The sequence below is a fragment of the Phasianus colchicus genome, chromosome 4 (assembly GCF_987193195.1).
Source record: "Phasianus colchicus chromosome 4, bPhaCol1.hap1.1, whole genome shotgun sequence".
NCBI classification, from domain to species: Eukaryota; Metazoa; Chordata; class Aves; order Galliformes; family Phasianidae; genus Phasianus; species Phasianus colchicus.
Genome location: NC_143439.1, coordinates 64,272,000 through 64,289,046, shown reverse-complemented (window position 1 = coordinate 64,289,046; position 17,047 = coordinate 64,272,000). Strand labels below are relative to the sequence as shown.

The window sequence follows — 17,047 nt, the reverse complement described above, 5'->3', positions numbered from 1 at the left end:
GCTGGAGGCCAGGTACTAGTAGAGTGCCCCAGCACCAATACTGCTCAACACCTTCGTTAGTGACCTATTTAACAGGACAGAGCAATCTCAGCAAAATGGTAGACAACACAGAACTGAGAGGGGTGCTGATGCAGAAGATGGCTGCACTGCTATACAGAAGAACCTCAACTGACTGGAGAAATGGGCCACAAAGTAGAAAAGAATTCAACAAAATGCAAATTTCTGCATGCAGGGAGGAATAACACCATGTACTAGGGTACTTTGGGAACTGACAGCCTGAAAAACAGCTTTGGAGAACAGGACCTGAGGATTCTGGTGAAAAGCAAGTTGAACATGAGCCAGCAGCAAGCCTTCGTGCTTAGGAAAACCAGCAGCAAATTGGAGTTCATCAGGAAAAACATTGCCAGCAGGTAAAGACAGGTGAGCCTTCCCTCTGCTTAGCACTAGTAAGATATATCTGCATTGCTGGGTTCAGTTCTGGGCTCCCCAGTAGAAGATAGACATGGACATACTGGAGAGAGTCCAGTCAAAGCACCACTAATTCAGGGCCTAGACTATATGTCATATGAACAGAGGCTGACAGAGGTATTTATCCTTGAGAAGAGAAGGCTCAAAGGACATTATCCATACAAATGCCTGCTCAATTGCAAGGTCTAAAGAAGGTGGAGCCAGATCCTCCTCACTGGTATCATGCAATGGCAGAAAAAGAGACAGTGGGAAGACAAATACAGGAAATGCCACTTAAAGTGTGCTCAAAACAAGTACGGGCTGCCTAGAGGGGCTGTGCTACCTCCAGCCCTGGAGACATTCAAACCATGACCTGAGAAATCTACTTTAGTGGATTAGCCTAGCACATGGGGGGTTGGACTAGATAATCTCTAGAAGTTTGATCCAAAGTCAGTGATGCTGTGATTCTATGATTTTGTTTTTATAATATCAGTGTTATTGATTAATCTTCATAAACTAGTGCCGAATAGCGGAGAGAGTCTCCTTTTCACGTGATTTCCTGCTGAGCTACAATTGAGGCCTTCAATTAAATGAGACAGTGGAAAAACATAGGACTCTGTTTTAACCCCTAGGCCTTTTTTTAAGCATATAGAGTACATTTGTATTTTAATGCTGAAACACACCAAATATTAAAAAAATACTTTGCAGAAATTATCAGTTTTGACACTGCATCTTAAAATGCAACTGAGAAAAAAGGTAGATATTTTCTTGATTATGAAAAATATATTTAAAAGTATTTTGAACTTCCAAAATAATTTTGGTAAAACTACAATGAACAACTTAACTGAATACATGGAAACTTCCATTTTTTAAAATGGTTTTGATCAAGAATAGAAAGCTGAAAAGGCACAGCCTTACAACAGCACACTTTTCATCCAGACTTGAACTCCCCAAAAGAAAAAAAACAAGCAGCAGAAGCAGGGAACAGATAAGTGGCAAAAAATAAAAACTAAAAAATAATTTGTCACTATAGACACTAGATAAAAACTGTACATGCCACTGTTGATTTCTTTCCTCCTAACTCCTTCATCTGTTTTCATTGCTACTATAATCTATCCTGACTACTTGTCCTGAGGCATTCCTTACGCTTTTGGTATAGCACAGGTTAGAAATCTGTTTTCATGGTCCTCAGAATACCTCTATTAAAAGCTGCTATACTTTAGTCTATTGCTTCAGGTGAAGATGTTGTAGACTCTTGCCTCTGCTGTTAGGCTCTGCATGAAGAGGCATTCAGAAAGAATGGCAGTCTCTCCTCCAGCAAGGAGGCTCAGAATTGATGGACTCTTGGTCTCTGCTACAGCCTAAAATACACAACTTTTTCCATACAGTTTTCAACCAGGAGGTTAGAAAACTCTGAATCACAGAGGTACATTTTAATTATTTCATACTCTTCTTCAATTTCAACTCTTTGGTTGTTGCTCATTTCTCATGTTATATTCCCCTTTCAGTTATTTCTATCAATGCAGCTAGCCTCTATCATACACACTTATAGCAGCATAAATTGTTGTTGCTTTTATCTGTTTTTTTTTTTTTTTAAATAATCCAGCAACCTTCATCAACACAGGTAACTCCCTAGAAATGTGTATGTGAATACAGTGCTATCTATATTCATGCATATATTTTTAATAGAAAATTGCTAGTCATCTATCAGCATTCATCTACTAACTGCTCAGATCTGCATGTTTTTAAAGTACGCAACAGAAAAAAAGCTAATAAGTTATTAAAATAAATGGGAATCAACAGAAATGCTGGTAGAATATGGACATTTGATTCTGATTAATTTTTGCACTCATCTAAGGACATAATTAAAAATAAGAACAGAGACTGAACTTACTCAGTGAGATAAAATTATCCATTCATAAATTAACATGGTGTGGTTGTCATGAGTGAAGACCAAAGGCTGCCAAGGAGTCAGATGGAGCAGATCTGGGGAAGCAACCTTTTCTCACAGCTGTCAGTCAGGTCGGTTAAAGTTATTACTTGCAATGCAGTTCACCAAAACTTTCTGGCAAGTGTCTCACTGAGAAGTTACACAGCAAAAAAACTGCTATACTTAAATACTTCTATGTGCAATAATTATTATTGCACAGAAATAATTATCTTCCTAACTTCTGTATGAGACAATTTTAAGATACTCTGAAGATCTAATTTTTTAAAATACACATCTCAATAAATAGAGAAAATACGAAAATGAAAAAGGCCACAAAAGCAATATTATTCTGCGTACATTCATTCCTAAGCAAGTCTTGACTTATCTGCAATTGCCACCTAGTGGCTAGTTAAAAACCAAACACATTCATTTTCCTGATTAAAAAACATTTAATCATACAAGCTTCCAGCAAAGGATTCTTAACTTTTGGTATTAGTTATTGTTTTCATCAAAGGTCAATCATTCAAAGGTGATGCATCGATTCCCTCCTGCTTTTACCAGCAGCACAGAATTATCAAGGGTTGATCCGTTGGTCAAGTTAGAGACTTGGAAATAATTCAATACCTTTCCACAAGCTTAAGAAGCTTTCAGAGTAAATAAAAAGGAAGAAGAAAATAACTACCAAAAATACCCAATTCTCACTTTATTGAGTTGACCATAAGACAATATTGAATTTGAAAGTTAGATAACCATTGACTCTTGTTTTCCTCACAAAGAGGAAAAGATATTTCTTGATTTGGTAGAAGTGGTACTTAACTATGATTTCCTACCAGCCACAGCCAGCAGATGCTAATGGTTAACAGAGGAGAACTAAGGACAGCAAGACTGCACAGAAGTCAGCAAGATGATCTCTGTCCTATTCCATCTTCAGTGATCCTCACATGAGGCATTATTTATTTTTTGTTCCAAACCTGAGAGAACACATCTGTCCCCAAAACTCTGGGGGAAATTTCTTGACATTTCATGAAAGGATATTGACAGCTGGCAAGTTTTCCACTCATTCACACAGGAAAAAACAAACTGTCAACTGAGAAAAACCACTGTAAAAGGGATGTAGATTTACAGAGATCACTGGTTTCCTTAAGAATTTCAGAAAATGACAAAGCTTTCAAAAAGCAACAGTCTGAAAACTCAGTCATCCAAGAGAAGTGCCTCTTGCTATATCTAACTTTTGATCTTCCCCTATAAATCTATTCTTTCTATCATTCTTCATTTCTCCCTTTTTCATTTTTTTCTTGTCAGAAATCAAAGCTTTTGAAGAATTTTTTTTTTTTGAGTGAGAAACAGGAAGAATGCACGATACTTTTGTTGTATTAGACCAATGAAGCTTAATGAAGCTTATTTTGACATCAGAATTACATTACATACTGCCCTTGCAAATAGTAATTCACCAGAAAAGAACATGCTAATACTTCTACCTTTTGAGAGCCTACAAGACAAGATGTAATCTGTGCACTTGAATTACATTTAAATTATTATTATTGCCTTCTCATAACAAGAGTCTCCAAAGTTTGAATGATTTATACAAATATATTCCTAGAAATCCCACTGTTGGAATATTTCATGCAAAGAACAGAACATCTTCAAGCAGGACTTCAAAATTTTCATCAATACACAGACAGGTATCAACAGACAGCTTCCTAAAAAAACCAGGCACACACATTTACATTAATGTGCAAATTGATAGAGACTCAATTATTTGAGCAATTAACTTACAGACGAGGACAGTGAAAATGAACTCAGTAGGTCATGAGCTCAATTAGACTCCTCAGTGTGGATGTGGAGGTACAGTAACTGACCATAGTCTGCAACTCGACGATGTTAACAGATGCCAACAACAGAAAGCATAACGTGCCCTTACAGGAGTTGAAGCGTGTATGAGTAAACAGTGGAAAGCTGCAGCAGCTTAGAGGTGAACAGCACTATTTGTCCCTTGTAATGAAAATATCATGCTAACATTGCTCTTTAGTTACTATGACATTGCATGGAATAAGACTTTACAGAGTTTCAAGAGGCACAACACAGAATACAGATAAACTTCTATAGCACAGTACTCTCATTTATTATTATTACTATAACTACTTCAAAAAACAACTTGTAATTTGTATCGGAAACTACAAAGCTGAAAAACTACTGATGTAAACAAAGATGAAGTTAAGTTCTTGCTGTCACCCACAAGCTTCTGCCATATTCATATTAGGAAAAAAAACACAGCTAATTCTTCTGACTGTGTTCCAACACAGATTACTAAAAGGCAATCAGTGCATAGCTTGGGAACCTGCAGCCATTCTAAAACATCACTGGCAAAAGCCACTCAAATGATCAAAATGATTGAGCACACATCCAACTGCCTGAACAAAACCCAGTCAATAACAGCAGGCACTTAAAAGTTGACAATTTTTACTGAGTATAATTGAAATCCAGTACCTTGGGGATTTAACAGAACCAATGGAGGTATGCAATGCCATAATCTCCCAAGCAAAGAGACACTGAACAGGAACTTCATCATCTAAACCTGTCTGAGGGGCTTTTTGGCAGAAACTAAAGGAGAGTGAAGGAGGAATCAGGCCTCTCAGTCAATTTTTCCACAATGTACTAAAAATATTTTAGCTGATGTTACTCTGAGTTGTACAGAATCCTATGTTTTCTTGCACTGTTAATTTTAATGCTCTGTTTTTATGCTTATATTTAGTTTGCAGAAGGAGTAACGACAGGCTCTCTTTCCCTGCATTTTTAAAATAGAATTTTAATTTTAATAGAATTTTTTGCATGTATTACTGTATAGAAGCAGATTTATACTGGCTACGCATTATCTTTCTTTAAATACCACACAAAACACAATTATACACACAAAGACAATCCTAAATAAAAGATAAGTAATCTACACAATCGCTTCCATTACTGCAAAATTACAGCCCAGATGATATCCCAAGCTTTACTGAGCCAGATGGAAAACATTATCATATCAAATGTTATCTATGCATCGGATACACTACACCCACAACGAGATGCATACACAGATCAGAAGCCTTTCCACAGAGATCACCAAAGACATGAATAAACTGTGTAAAAGGGTACTAGGAGTACATGTGATGCTGAGAGAACAAAGGTTTATGATGCAGAACCATTATTTGTACAGTTTGATATTGAATCAATGTGATTATCTGAAACATCAGGCATCAGTGTTATACTACTACTGACAGTGACTTCATGCTGTTGTTGTCACACTCATAAATAACTAAGAGTGTCTTATTGCAATGTTAACATAATGTAAATTCTTATCACAAAAGCAACTGAACTAGCCTTTATAACATGCTTATTCTTTCAAGTATCTTTCTCTGTCAAAACAAAAAAACAGCTGAGGAGTAAGAAAGAACAAACTGAGAACTGTCTCCAATGCTGTAAATTCAGCTCATTTAATTGCTGAATCCTGGGCCTAACACACATTTCTAAAAATAAAGCAGCGGTAAGAGATTGTAAGAACTCTAAACACATAAAATGAGATACTATTTTAGTACTGTTAGTGCAGTCATAACCAGCATGCAACTCAAGAGCATTGAAACAAACTGAAATACTGAAAATAAACATGACAAAAGGAAAATATATTTTGAATGCAAGATACTCAGAGAACACAGACTAACTGTAAGAAATGGCATGAATGCTCTGACTTTATCAGTATATCTGAGTGATAAATGTTTGTACCTAGTAGAAAATATGACACTGAATTCCTTTGATGCAAAGGTCCAAGAGAGCAAACAGACTCACCTCAAAACAACCATTCCTTTTTAGTGAAATCAATGTCAGAGCATAATTGCCTAAAAATGATTTTGTTAGTTCAAACGGCACTGAAAGAAACTTTTGGAAAGATGTTCTACATAAACCTTGAACATACCCCCCTATCCTCAAGGCATTCCAATAAACATACTTTTAAAAAAAGAAAAGATGAGAAAATGCACTCAAGTAAGACCAAGGCAAGTGTAAGATCCACACTACCTGCCCATTTGAAGAAATCATTCATGTTACTAGATCAGGATATGAAAAGATGCTTACAAAACTGAATACATAATAGTGTAATTTGAAAAGTAGACCAAGGCTTTACATTTTACTCTTAGCATCAGCTCTGTCAAAACCTTCTATGAATCATGGAAGAAAGAGACAAAAGTAGGATGCTTGAGAAGAGGTGAGCTGCCATACAAACCTGAAGTACCAAGTTGAAATTCTGTTTATGCTGGGATCTAAACTTTCAGGAAAAGAATAACAAAATTGGTAGTGTCACAGATTGTAACACAGTGAGACCTGGAACGAAACGCCTGAAATTCAAGAGCTGTCCCAATAGTTTTGATTGCCTGATTCTCACAGTCTGTCTTGCACAGTGTGTATGTGTGTGGGTATGTAAGGACAAAAACCTATTGAAGTAGTGTTAAAGGAGAGAGATAAATATGCAGCATCTCATCCATGCTGTCCAAAAGCCACGGGACAAACTATCCCAAAACTACACTTGAGTTCTAAATGACTCCATTCATTTCTTCACTCCAGAAGACAGCCCAGAAGAAATACGCTCAGCGTGGGTACACATACAGTGTCTTTACTTCAAGAGATTTTCCATTTTATCAGAACTAAAACCAGACAGGTGATTTATTATTCATATTCCAGACACTGATAGTAACACATGACTTCTGATAAACAACCAAGCAACTCTATAATGCATTCAATAACAGGAGACATTACTAGAGAGACTGAAATATATCCATATCCAGTATTTTAGGTTTCCTGTGGCTCTTCTTTGAGAACATTAACTTGGGTATGTTGAATATTAATTTCTTTTTCTAATGACATTTCAAATTTCCAAACTAAAAGCCACTGTGCATTTTGATAAGTTATTTTATTTTATTTCTTGGTCCGTTTGGACAAGTTGGTAGGACTATTTTTCCTAGAGGAAAATAGCAATGTTTTTATTTCACTACTTTTTTTCTCCAACTGCTCTAAGGAGATAAAGAATTTTACTCATCTCCAGCATAACTTTGTGGTACTCAAAGGAAGAAAACATCCCCAAAGCCCATTGCTATATGTTTTTTAATTTAAAGATACAAACATATTCTGAAGTATAGAAGTATGAATTTCTTAGTAACAGTTCTCTTTGATGCAGAAGACTGGAGGGAAAAATCTTAATACAGAATATCTAATTCTAGTACTGAAGTTTATATCTCAAAAAAAATCATAGCACACAAATATATGCAGTCTTCTACAGCAGTAGTCTACAATATCAAATGTGAGTCTCTTTTGTGAGGTACTGTATTACATGAGGCATACATTATATAACACTTGTGACAAAAGTTTTAGTTATGCAACACACTTTGAAGAAGGAGAAATAAAATGAGAGAAAAGAATGCGCAGTTAAACTAAAATAGATGCACACATGGAAAACCACTGAATTCAAGTTCTACCAAGAAACCTTCTCTAAGTTGCTGCAACAGAAATGTAAAAAAAACAAATGTGAATATGCTTATCTTTTGACAGAAACCCACTTAAAGGCAAATGTATACATCATCCATACATGGATTCATCTGAAAGAAGAGAACAGAGTTTATTTGAAAAAGAAATCCTGTTCTGCGCCTCATGTCTGGTCATTTCCCCTGCAATTAAAAACTTTAAAACATTAAATGGAGTAAAAGAGGGAAGGAGACAGATATAGCCACTTCCTTTACAAAAGAAATAATATACACCTAAAGAAACCTTTGTTTGGAACATAAGCAACCAAAACTGCATGTGAGATGCAGCATAGAGATGTTTTTCTATTTGAACTTACACAAAAGCAAAGCTTCTAGTAGTTGAGAACATTAAAAGTCATTTCAGCCACAAGTATACATGGAAAAAATTATAGCACAAAGAGCAATAAGACGACCTGGAAAGACTTCCAGTACAACAGGGTGATTCTATACTGAAAGGCCTGAAGTCAAATTCCAGAAGAGAAGGGCTTCTTGTGCTCCTCCTTCTCTGTAATCCCCTGGGTATATCCTAGGGTTCACCAGTCCTTTACAGGGAAGGGTTTATGAACACCAGGAATTCATTATTAAAAAGTTATTCAGTAGCAATCTAGAATGCATGGCAATTACAATTCTCACTTTCTACATCAATTTAAGGTTTAAAAAAATATAAGTTTCTGATGAAATGATCATGGAAATTATTCATCAAAATAACTGTTCTAGAGTATATTACTCATTAATAAATTTTTCTGTCTCCCATTTACATACAGTATGGGAATTGCCAGACTTACTAGAATATTTCCTAAGTCAAAGTATGTAGCAAGGTATGTAGATGACATTATTTTAAAATTTTTAATTTAAATTTTAAAAGGCTCACTTACTGGATGTTTGGATGAAAGTCTGCCAGTCACAGTTCCTGTCTGATTCCACGTAGGGCAAATAAATCCCTGCAGTCAAATAAAATAATACCCCCCACCATCGCCCCCAAAAGAGGGTGATTACATACATCTAAAAAGGACATATTTCTCTAGTTTAGTTAATATAAACTTAATTAAAACTCACTGCAATTAGGATTACAAATTTAAAGAGAAATACTTCCTAATTATATATACATTAAAATTCTTGAACTGTAAATACTGCAATCATTTCATAACTTCAATTTATTTTAAATACCATGTTTTAGAGTTGTTTTTAATATATATTACCTTTCTCATGCATGTTCTTAGTCCATCTACGTAGGTTGATTTCATCTTACGAACCTGAATTACATAAGAGCGTTAGACAAATGCTCATACATAACAATAAGATTTACACATCAAAACCTTAATCTCAAGTGCATGAGTTTGTTTCATAGACTCTTTTAAAAGACAGTTTTTCCCTAGGAAAAGATGATATATACTCACTATTGACCTACTAGGATAAGTTAGTGAAGTGCTAACGTATAGACTAAAGCAGGTCTATGTATATACTAGCAAAAGTCCTATTGGAATCTTTTACACCTTACATCTCTCAATCAATGAACCACACAAAAAAGCAGCACAAAAATAGAAGTGTGGATTTTATTTATTTATCTATATCGGAATCTGATGTACTGAATACCTAAACGTTAAGCATAAGAGCTAACTAGGTAATTTTGGATTTTCAGGAGGCTCTTGTCACCTTGTTTGTTTAGCTGCTAATAAGTTATATTTGTTTGCTAATTTTGCTTGAGTACGACTACATCACATAACAGCTCACCTGCCGGTATTCTAACATAAGCTTAGGCAAAGGATGAAGATCTTGCAACTTACTTAGCTGTAAGATAAAGAATCTGAATTACTGTTATGTTTTTCTGTTAAGTGGTGTTATTTAACTACCTTAACTTCCCCATTTGAACAGTGATTAGTATTTGATATTTAACTGTTAAGTAAAATATAGCAGAAGTTCTGCTGGATGAAATTCACTTGTCAAGATGAAAGAGGATGAAATGTTTGTTTGAAGGACATAACAGTTTAGCAAACTCATCACAGGCCCAGAAGAGCCTTTATTCACCCCTGCGCTCAGCAGGAGGGCTGGAGATTATCCCCTTGCATTTTGTTTCCCTTCCCATTTCAGACAGAGACAAGATAAGTAGACTTGAAACTTTTCCACAAGAACATAGGAAACAATAAGGCACATGGAGTGAGAGGATTGTCTATGGTCCTTTGTTTCATTTTTGTACTAGACAGCATCTAAGCAAGAGAGAACATGGAAAACATGTAATACATAGTTATACACGCATACATGAGTGGATAATAAATAAATATATATATATAAAATATATATTATATTGAAGTGTGTATTCATACAATCAAAATCTAAGAGCAGAGCTCCCATTTGTCCCATCATACAAGTCCAGGAGATTTCAAGATTACTTAGATCATAGATTGACATAAAAATTTGCACAGAAAAAGAATCAAATAAGATTATAAATGTAGAAGTACCACAAAAATTTCCAGAACTACACATTCAGGTTAAAAAAAAATTATGCAATTCTATCAGAATAAAGATTTTCAATTGCAATTCTTTTCTTACTATCAGCATAGATGATTTATTAACCTGTCTATAGTTATGTAGATTTGACATGTAGAGTCAATACAAAGTGCTACAAGGTACCATGAATTTCAGATCAGGAAACTACAAAGTATTTCCCTTGTTTCTGACAAATGTGTATTCAGTACAAAGTTGTTTTTTCCTATCTTAAGCAGCAGAATTCTCTTTCCATTCTTGGTCCCTCTCAGTCATTTCTGGCATAAGTAAATCAAGTGTGATTAACATAACAAAAATAAATGAAGATTGGAAAGAAAACTAGACAAATGACAGCTTCACTGACATACAACTTAGATTTTTTATATAAGGCAGATTGTTTAATAATCTCATCTCACCACAACTTCTGAGGTGGATGCAACTTGCTGTCTTTCAGTTCTGGGAATTTTTTCACACAGCATATGCAGTTTTAACTTTTCAAACAGTACCTACATTAAGAAAAACACTTCAATGCTTCAAGTGATGAAAAAGAATAGAAAATGATTAGATTACTGAACTCCAGTCTACAAGAGATTCCAAGCAAAATAGAGTACACTGCAGAAAAGAGAGAAATAGCACAGGAGTAAAAAAGAGTCTAATCTTTACTTTTAACATGTTATTTCTAAAAAAAGTGCACTTGCTAAAATAAAATGCATTATTTAAATTCATTCAAATACAGATTAGCCAAATTGTCAGGTTTATGAGTTAACTGAGATGTCTTCCATTATAATCAGAAAAGATAATTCGAACTTAGGAAAGCAGCAAAGAATCAGAAGTTGTAAGAACAAATTTACATGCTTTATAATTCTCCCACATCATTAACAGTTTACAAAACAGTAAACTAACAGACAAGTAATAACAACAGCATGAATATACTTCTCTAAGTTGACTACTGCTAGTCAAAAGGAATCGTTCTCCAGCAATCTGATGGGCTTCCTCTTCAAGTTCTTTGAGTCTCAACTATAAATTAGAACAGAATTATTCCTTTTATACTATTTTCTTCAATATTCTGTTACTTCCTAGATTAATAAGTATCTATTTGATATTCTGTTACTTCCTATATTATTAAGTATATTGGACTACAACTTACAAATGTGATACCTCACTATTGGCTATCAGCTGGTCTAATGGATTGCTTGCATATCTTCAATCTACATTTCTTTGTGAACTAGGAAGGGGTCTTACTGTAGAAAAAAGCACTAACATTTGTGGGAAAAAATAAAGATAAAATTTACCCCCAGAATCTCTGATGTTTTTTTCAGTTCTTGTTTGTCCACATGTATTTTGTGAGTTTCCATCACTGCAAATACAATTAAATACTGAGAACACTTACAATTGACAAGTTTAATCTTGCATGCTACAAAATGGAAATTCTAGCTGATGTAGATATTCCTGAGCATTATAAGGATAATGTAATATTTAGTTATACTGAAGTAAAAGGTTATAATAATAAATAGCTGCATGAAAATGGTAAAAAGTCATATTTTTGGCTGAACTTTCATACCTGCCAGAACTTTGATCAGTGGAAGCTCTAATGTGCAAAATAATTTCCACAAACCTTGAACCTGTAAAGTAAGATACAAATAAACACCAGTATTAGCAAACCTTATTCTAAAAACTGTATGATAGTATCATTATGTAGATCAGTTTTTCAATAAGCAGTATTTCACTTTATGCATCATTTATTTTTATAAAAACAAGGCTGTATGGAGCATGAAATACTAGTTAGTGTGAATTATAGCATCTAAACACTACATTCAATTATCAGATTGTTTTATAAGGAAAGGTACAGTAATGGTAATAAAGAAATTTGCACACCATTTTTCTCATTATTTTTAGAGTAAGATCCACTATAAGAGAACGCTTCTTCATTCGTTTTTCTTATTCACTTGAGCAACTAAGCAACCACTTCTATACTTTATTTTCATTAGGAAGATTTAGAAAGGTGGGACCTATGTACCCATTTTAGTTGCAAAGAACAGGATGGTTTTTATCTTCTGACCACTGCAGCAATCAGACAACAATAGTTCTCTCAGAATTTCTGTAGGCTTGTGGTTGGTGTTTCTGTTGCCTTCATTCACAGATAGAGCAATTGCTGGGCCACTTAAAGAATCCAGCCTAACATGGCTCCATCAGCTAATTTTACACTATATTTTAAATCAGTTTCAAGGAAAGCCTCTAGTATCTCATTATACAGGACAAGTTTAGATGAAATGTTATGAAGAAATTCTCTACCATGAGAGTGGTAGGGGTCTGGAAGAAGTTGGTCAGAAAAGCTGCAGATACCCCATGTCTGGAAATATTCAAGGCCAGGACGGATGGGGTTTTGGGCAACCCCATCTAGTGGGAGGTGTCCCTCTCATGGCAGGGAGGTTGCAACTAAGTGATTTTTAAGGTCTCTTCCCAACTAAACTATTCCATGAATCTATGTAACTTTCACCAGAACCCAAGCATATCCCTAAAGTTTGAAATCTTTTCAGATATATAATCACAAGAAAACAAAACAGAACATTAAAAACTCCTAAGAATTCTTGAGATGTATACTGAACTTCACCAAGGACTAATACAACATCCAGTAACAAATATGCTAAGTTTTTGGGCTCAACAAAGACAATCTCTAAACATGTCTATCAAGGTAAGTCAATGACACTGCTTCAACTCTAACAGTTTTTGGATTGTTCATATACCTTTAAAATATAGAATGAAGAAGCACTACTTTCTGAATTTTTTCCTGTTCTTAGGATCTTCTCCTAAATATTTAACTCTTGTAGAGGAAACTTCTTCAACATTTGCTTTGAGTAAACATTTCATTCTTCTGAAAACAATAGTAAATTTAATGGACCGCTTCATCTTACATGTTGTCTAGTACTATAAATCAGTGAAGTTTGAAACCTTCTACTTTATTTCCATAAGAGATTCTGATTTGAATGAGAAGCACACCACGTTGCGATAACACCTCAGAAGTTATTGCTGAGTAACTACTTATCAACTCTTACCTGTAAGTCATGAGCGAGGCCCATCATTATAGTATAAAGTTTTTGCAAATTCACAACCAAGTTTTGACGCTGATAAAAAAAAGACTTTTAATATTAGTATTAAAATATTCAGAACACTATTTTTAAAGTGATTAAGCTATTAAAATATATTTCCTGCATTTCCCTCTAGTAATGTTAAATACGATAGGAACATTTTAAGACCTCCAACTGTTGTGACTTGACTCTGAGCTACCAAAACCAAAAGTTACAAGCACAGGAGTAAAGATAATCAGCATTTAAGATTTTACTTGTTCCTCTACTTACATTTTGTACAGACTGTGTGTGATGTTGAATTCAGAATTCTATTATTAACTTCTAAAACTGCAATGAATTTAAGTGCTATCAGTATTGCCTTTCTTTTGTGTCAAATTATTCACCTCCTTCTTCTGCACAGGTGTTTCATACAGAGTCATACTATCTTATTTGGATGACTAAAAGATTTGTTTTGATATGCATACAGAGAATACAACCAAAAGCCACATGCTGAACCAACAGAAAACTTCAAAATTATTCTAAGATGTCTTTCTAAGCTGAAACTTGTCTAGATACATTACATTCAATTTATCTACATGGAAGTTCATCTGCTCAGGGCAACAAAGATGGTGAAGGATTTAGAGGGGAAGACGCATAAAGAGCGTCCGAGACCCCTTAGTTTTTTCAGCCCATAGAAGATGGGGTTGAGGGAGGCCCTACAATGGACTGCAGCCTTCTCACAAGGAGAGCACAGGGGCAGTTCCTGATTCTCTCTTCCCGCTGTAGACCAGCTATCCAGAAAGGTAGATGTGAGAATCACTTGGCATGAGGCATTAATAATCCAGGAAGGAAAAACCAGCCTGAGGAAAGTCGGAAAGGGAATACCTACATTATATCCCATAAAACTATGGAATTTTGGGCAAGTATAGACATCCAAAACGCAAGATGAGTATGCTAGACACAGTGCAGTACCGACTGTAGATTCCTGTCAATAATAGTCTGGAAAAAAATCCGTAGCATATAGCTGCAGAATGCTCAGGCTTAGTAATTCTTGTTTGACATCAGTAAAATGCATATCAGATGGAAGACTCAGAGCAGGAAGGAATTTTGGGACCATTAGAACCCTATCTTCTTTAGAAGATAAACAGATCACATTCAATGCTTCCTCCTCAATGCCTACATAGCTGGAGACTGACTTAGATTTGGCTACATTTTTTGTGAGCAGGGTATTCCAAGATCATTTTTACTAAATTAATATATATAGTCAGTGTTCCAACTAAATTTAAAATCCATCTCCAAAGTGAGAGAAAGACATCTTTCTGTCAAGAATAGTAGGTAGACTGATGGACGGTGGCTATGAAATCATTTGAAGGCTTCTCACTTAAAAAACACTGACAGGGCTCCTTGGGCATTTTGCAAATAATGTATCTTCAGATACACTATTCATCCTATTTGTACATTAGAAGACTCCTAATTATTCTGTGCTCATTCTATTATTTGCATCCCTAGTGGAACACTAAGAGTGGCTCTTTTGCTATGACATGCAGAAATTTCTCTACAGACCTGCAGATAGTCTATGATCTTGTTACCACCTTACTGCTGTTGTAAAATAACTAGAGTTGGAAAAAAAATCTGGAAACAAATGTTCTACTTTTTCCACTCAAACTGAGCTGGAAAATGGTTTTATTACCAGACTAAGTTCCCACAAATTATTGTACCAAATATGGCTGCTCCAGTTCCAGTTCCATGGTTTACACTTGATGTATACAGAAGATTTCCTTCGGTCCCTCTGGGATGAGAATGCAAAAGCATTTTACTTGCTATCAGATTTACATTATGCTCTAAGATTGCGCAGAAAAATGAAGTTAATGTTTCAGTTTGAATGAAAAATTCCCAGTAAGTAATAAAAACAAGATTATATGCAGTGCAACCAGACGCAATATCACTGGACATAGTACTCAACTGAATGTCATTAAGCCATAAATTATGATGTAAAACAGAAAGATTATCACTGATGGTTGCCAAGAATATTTTCTTACAGGTCTGATGTCAGAACACTGTGGTCCTGTAGAACTTTTCATCTGTCTAGCCAGAAATGTAATTCTTTTCAAGCAAAAGCAGGCGAGAATAATCAAAGTGGTTGAGCAAACTTCAACATCTTCCTGAAGAAAAATATGTACAGACTAAATAGATCTTTAAATAAGCGGGGGAAGGATCACTATCTTCCCCTCTCTCTCTAGGAAGCTAAGGACCTTCCTGACTTTGAGAAAACGTAGCTCCAGATAGCTTTTTCTTTTTGAGCAGTCCTTAGTAGGAATTGCTCCCTGAACTGCATATATTACTATTCTGCTGTGTTCAGGTGGACTCTCAGAAACCCCTGGTTGTGTTTCTACACAGACTTAGATATCAATATATTTAAACACGTGTTCCTATGCCTTTGCAGTGCGAGAGTCAGCTATCAATGAAAAGGTAAACAATCAATCCCCCATACAGCATATAAAAACCTGCCTCAATTACAGAACTCCCAGTTTTGGCCTACTGTCTGCAAAAGAGCCCTATCTTTACGTGAAGAAAAAGAGAAGTCTGGAATTGAGGCATTACTGCAGACGTAGTCTATCAGCAACGCTTCATCTATTATTTGATATAAAGAGAAAGAAGGAGGAATCCAAATTACTTGTAGGTGCACAAATACAAAGTCAGAATTGATCAAAAATAGTTTATATTAGAACAAATTGTAACAAATCGCAGAGGAAAGCATTCTGAACACAGACAAAAAAGAACCACCACAAGGTCTTTATTACACCAATCTAACTCAGATTTTTAAGAAAAGTGTTGAGCCAAGAGTAACAGAAGTGCGGAAGACATTTAGCTGCAGGAAGTTTTAGTTCATTCTAATTGAGTTTGACATTGACATTTCAATTGAGTTTGACAAGTCAGTTAGCAGAAAGATGGCAAAACAAAATACAGAAACTGTAAAGAGAAAAATCACACATATGCCAAGTGTGTTATGGCAATTCTGTATATGTACATCCTTCTACTACAGAACTTGAGATACTCTTTGTTCACCCTACTTCACTCTTAATGTCAGCTACACAGGAATCCCATTACTTATTACCTTACTGCCACTTATGCTTTCCTAGACCAAGACTGTTGCAAGAGACTATTGCTTCTTTTAGATTTCATATCCAACTGCAATTGCACTTCTTCATGAATATTCTGGATACTAACTTCAAATGGTTTGACTTAATTATTTGCTAAGGATTACAAAGCTGAGAAGTGAAAACTCAGAATAGATGTGATTCCCAAAATGCAAACACATCTTTAACAAAATGCAAAACAGTCTTTAACACTTGGTAAATAAACCTCAGTAGACAGTAAAACATTTCCATAGTACTGGGAATAACTTCAGGAAATTCATTGAGCATTCACTCTCACTGAGAATAAAAACTCACATACATCATACTTGTGATTTGAAGGTTCATATTTTACTCCCTACTATTCCTCAGTATCACTATTAACACGTGATACCTTTACCAGAACGTTGTAAGATTCAGCAACAATATTAATAACAGCTA

The 17,047-nt window shown here is 35.2% G+C and overlaps 1 protein-coding gene across 1 annotated transcript in view; it reads right to left on the bottom strand.

The window, feature by feature from the left end:
• The window catches only part of POLN (DNA polymerase nu), an 87,919-nt gene that overhangs the window by 51,438 nt on the left and 19,434 nt on the right, over window positions 1-17,047 (bottom strand). The window contains exons 8-15 of the mRNA XM_031588283.2: window positions 13,461-13,529; window positions 11,969-12,029; window positions 11,700-11,764; window positions 11,341-11,424; window positions 10,824-10,913; window positions 9,658-9,714; window positions 9,126-9,179; window positions 8,802-8,867 (exon numbers count right to left, since the gene is read on the bottom strand). Coding sequence (XP_031444143.2) covers window positions 8,802-8,867; window positions 9,126-9,179; window positions 9,658-9,714; window positions 10,824-10,913; window positions 11,341-11,424; window positions 11,700-11,764; window positions 11,969-12,029; window positions 13,461-13,529 — 546 coding nt within the window. The remainder of the gene's footprint in view (window positions 1-8,801; window positions 8,868-9,125; window positions 9,180-9,657; window positions 9,715-10,823; window positions 10,914-11,340; window positions 11,425-11,699; window positions 11,765-11,968; window positions 12,030-13,460; window positions 13,530-17,047) is intronic.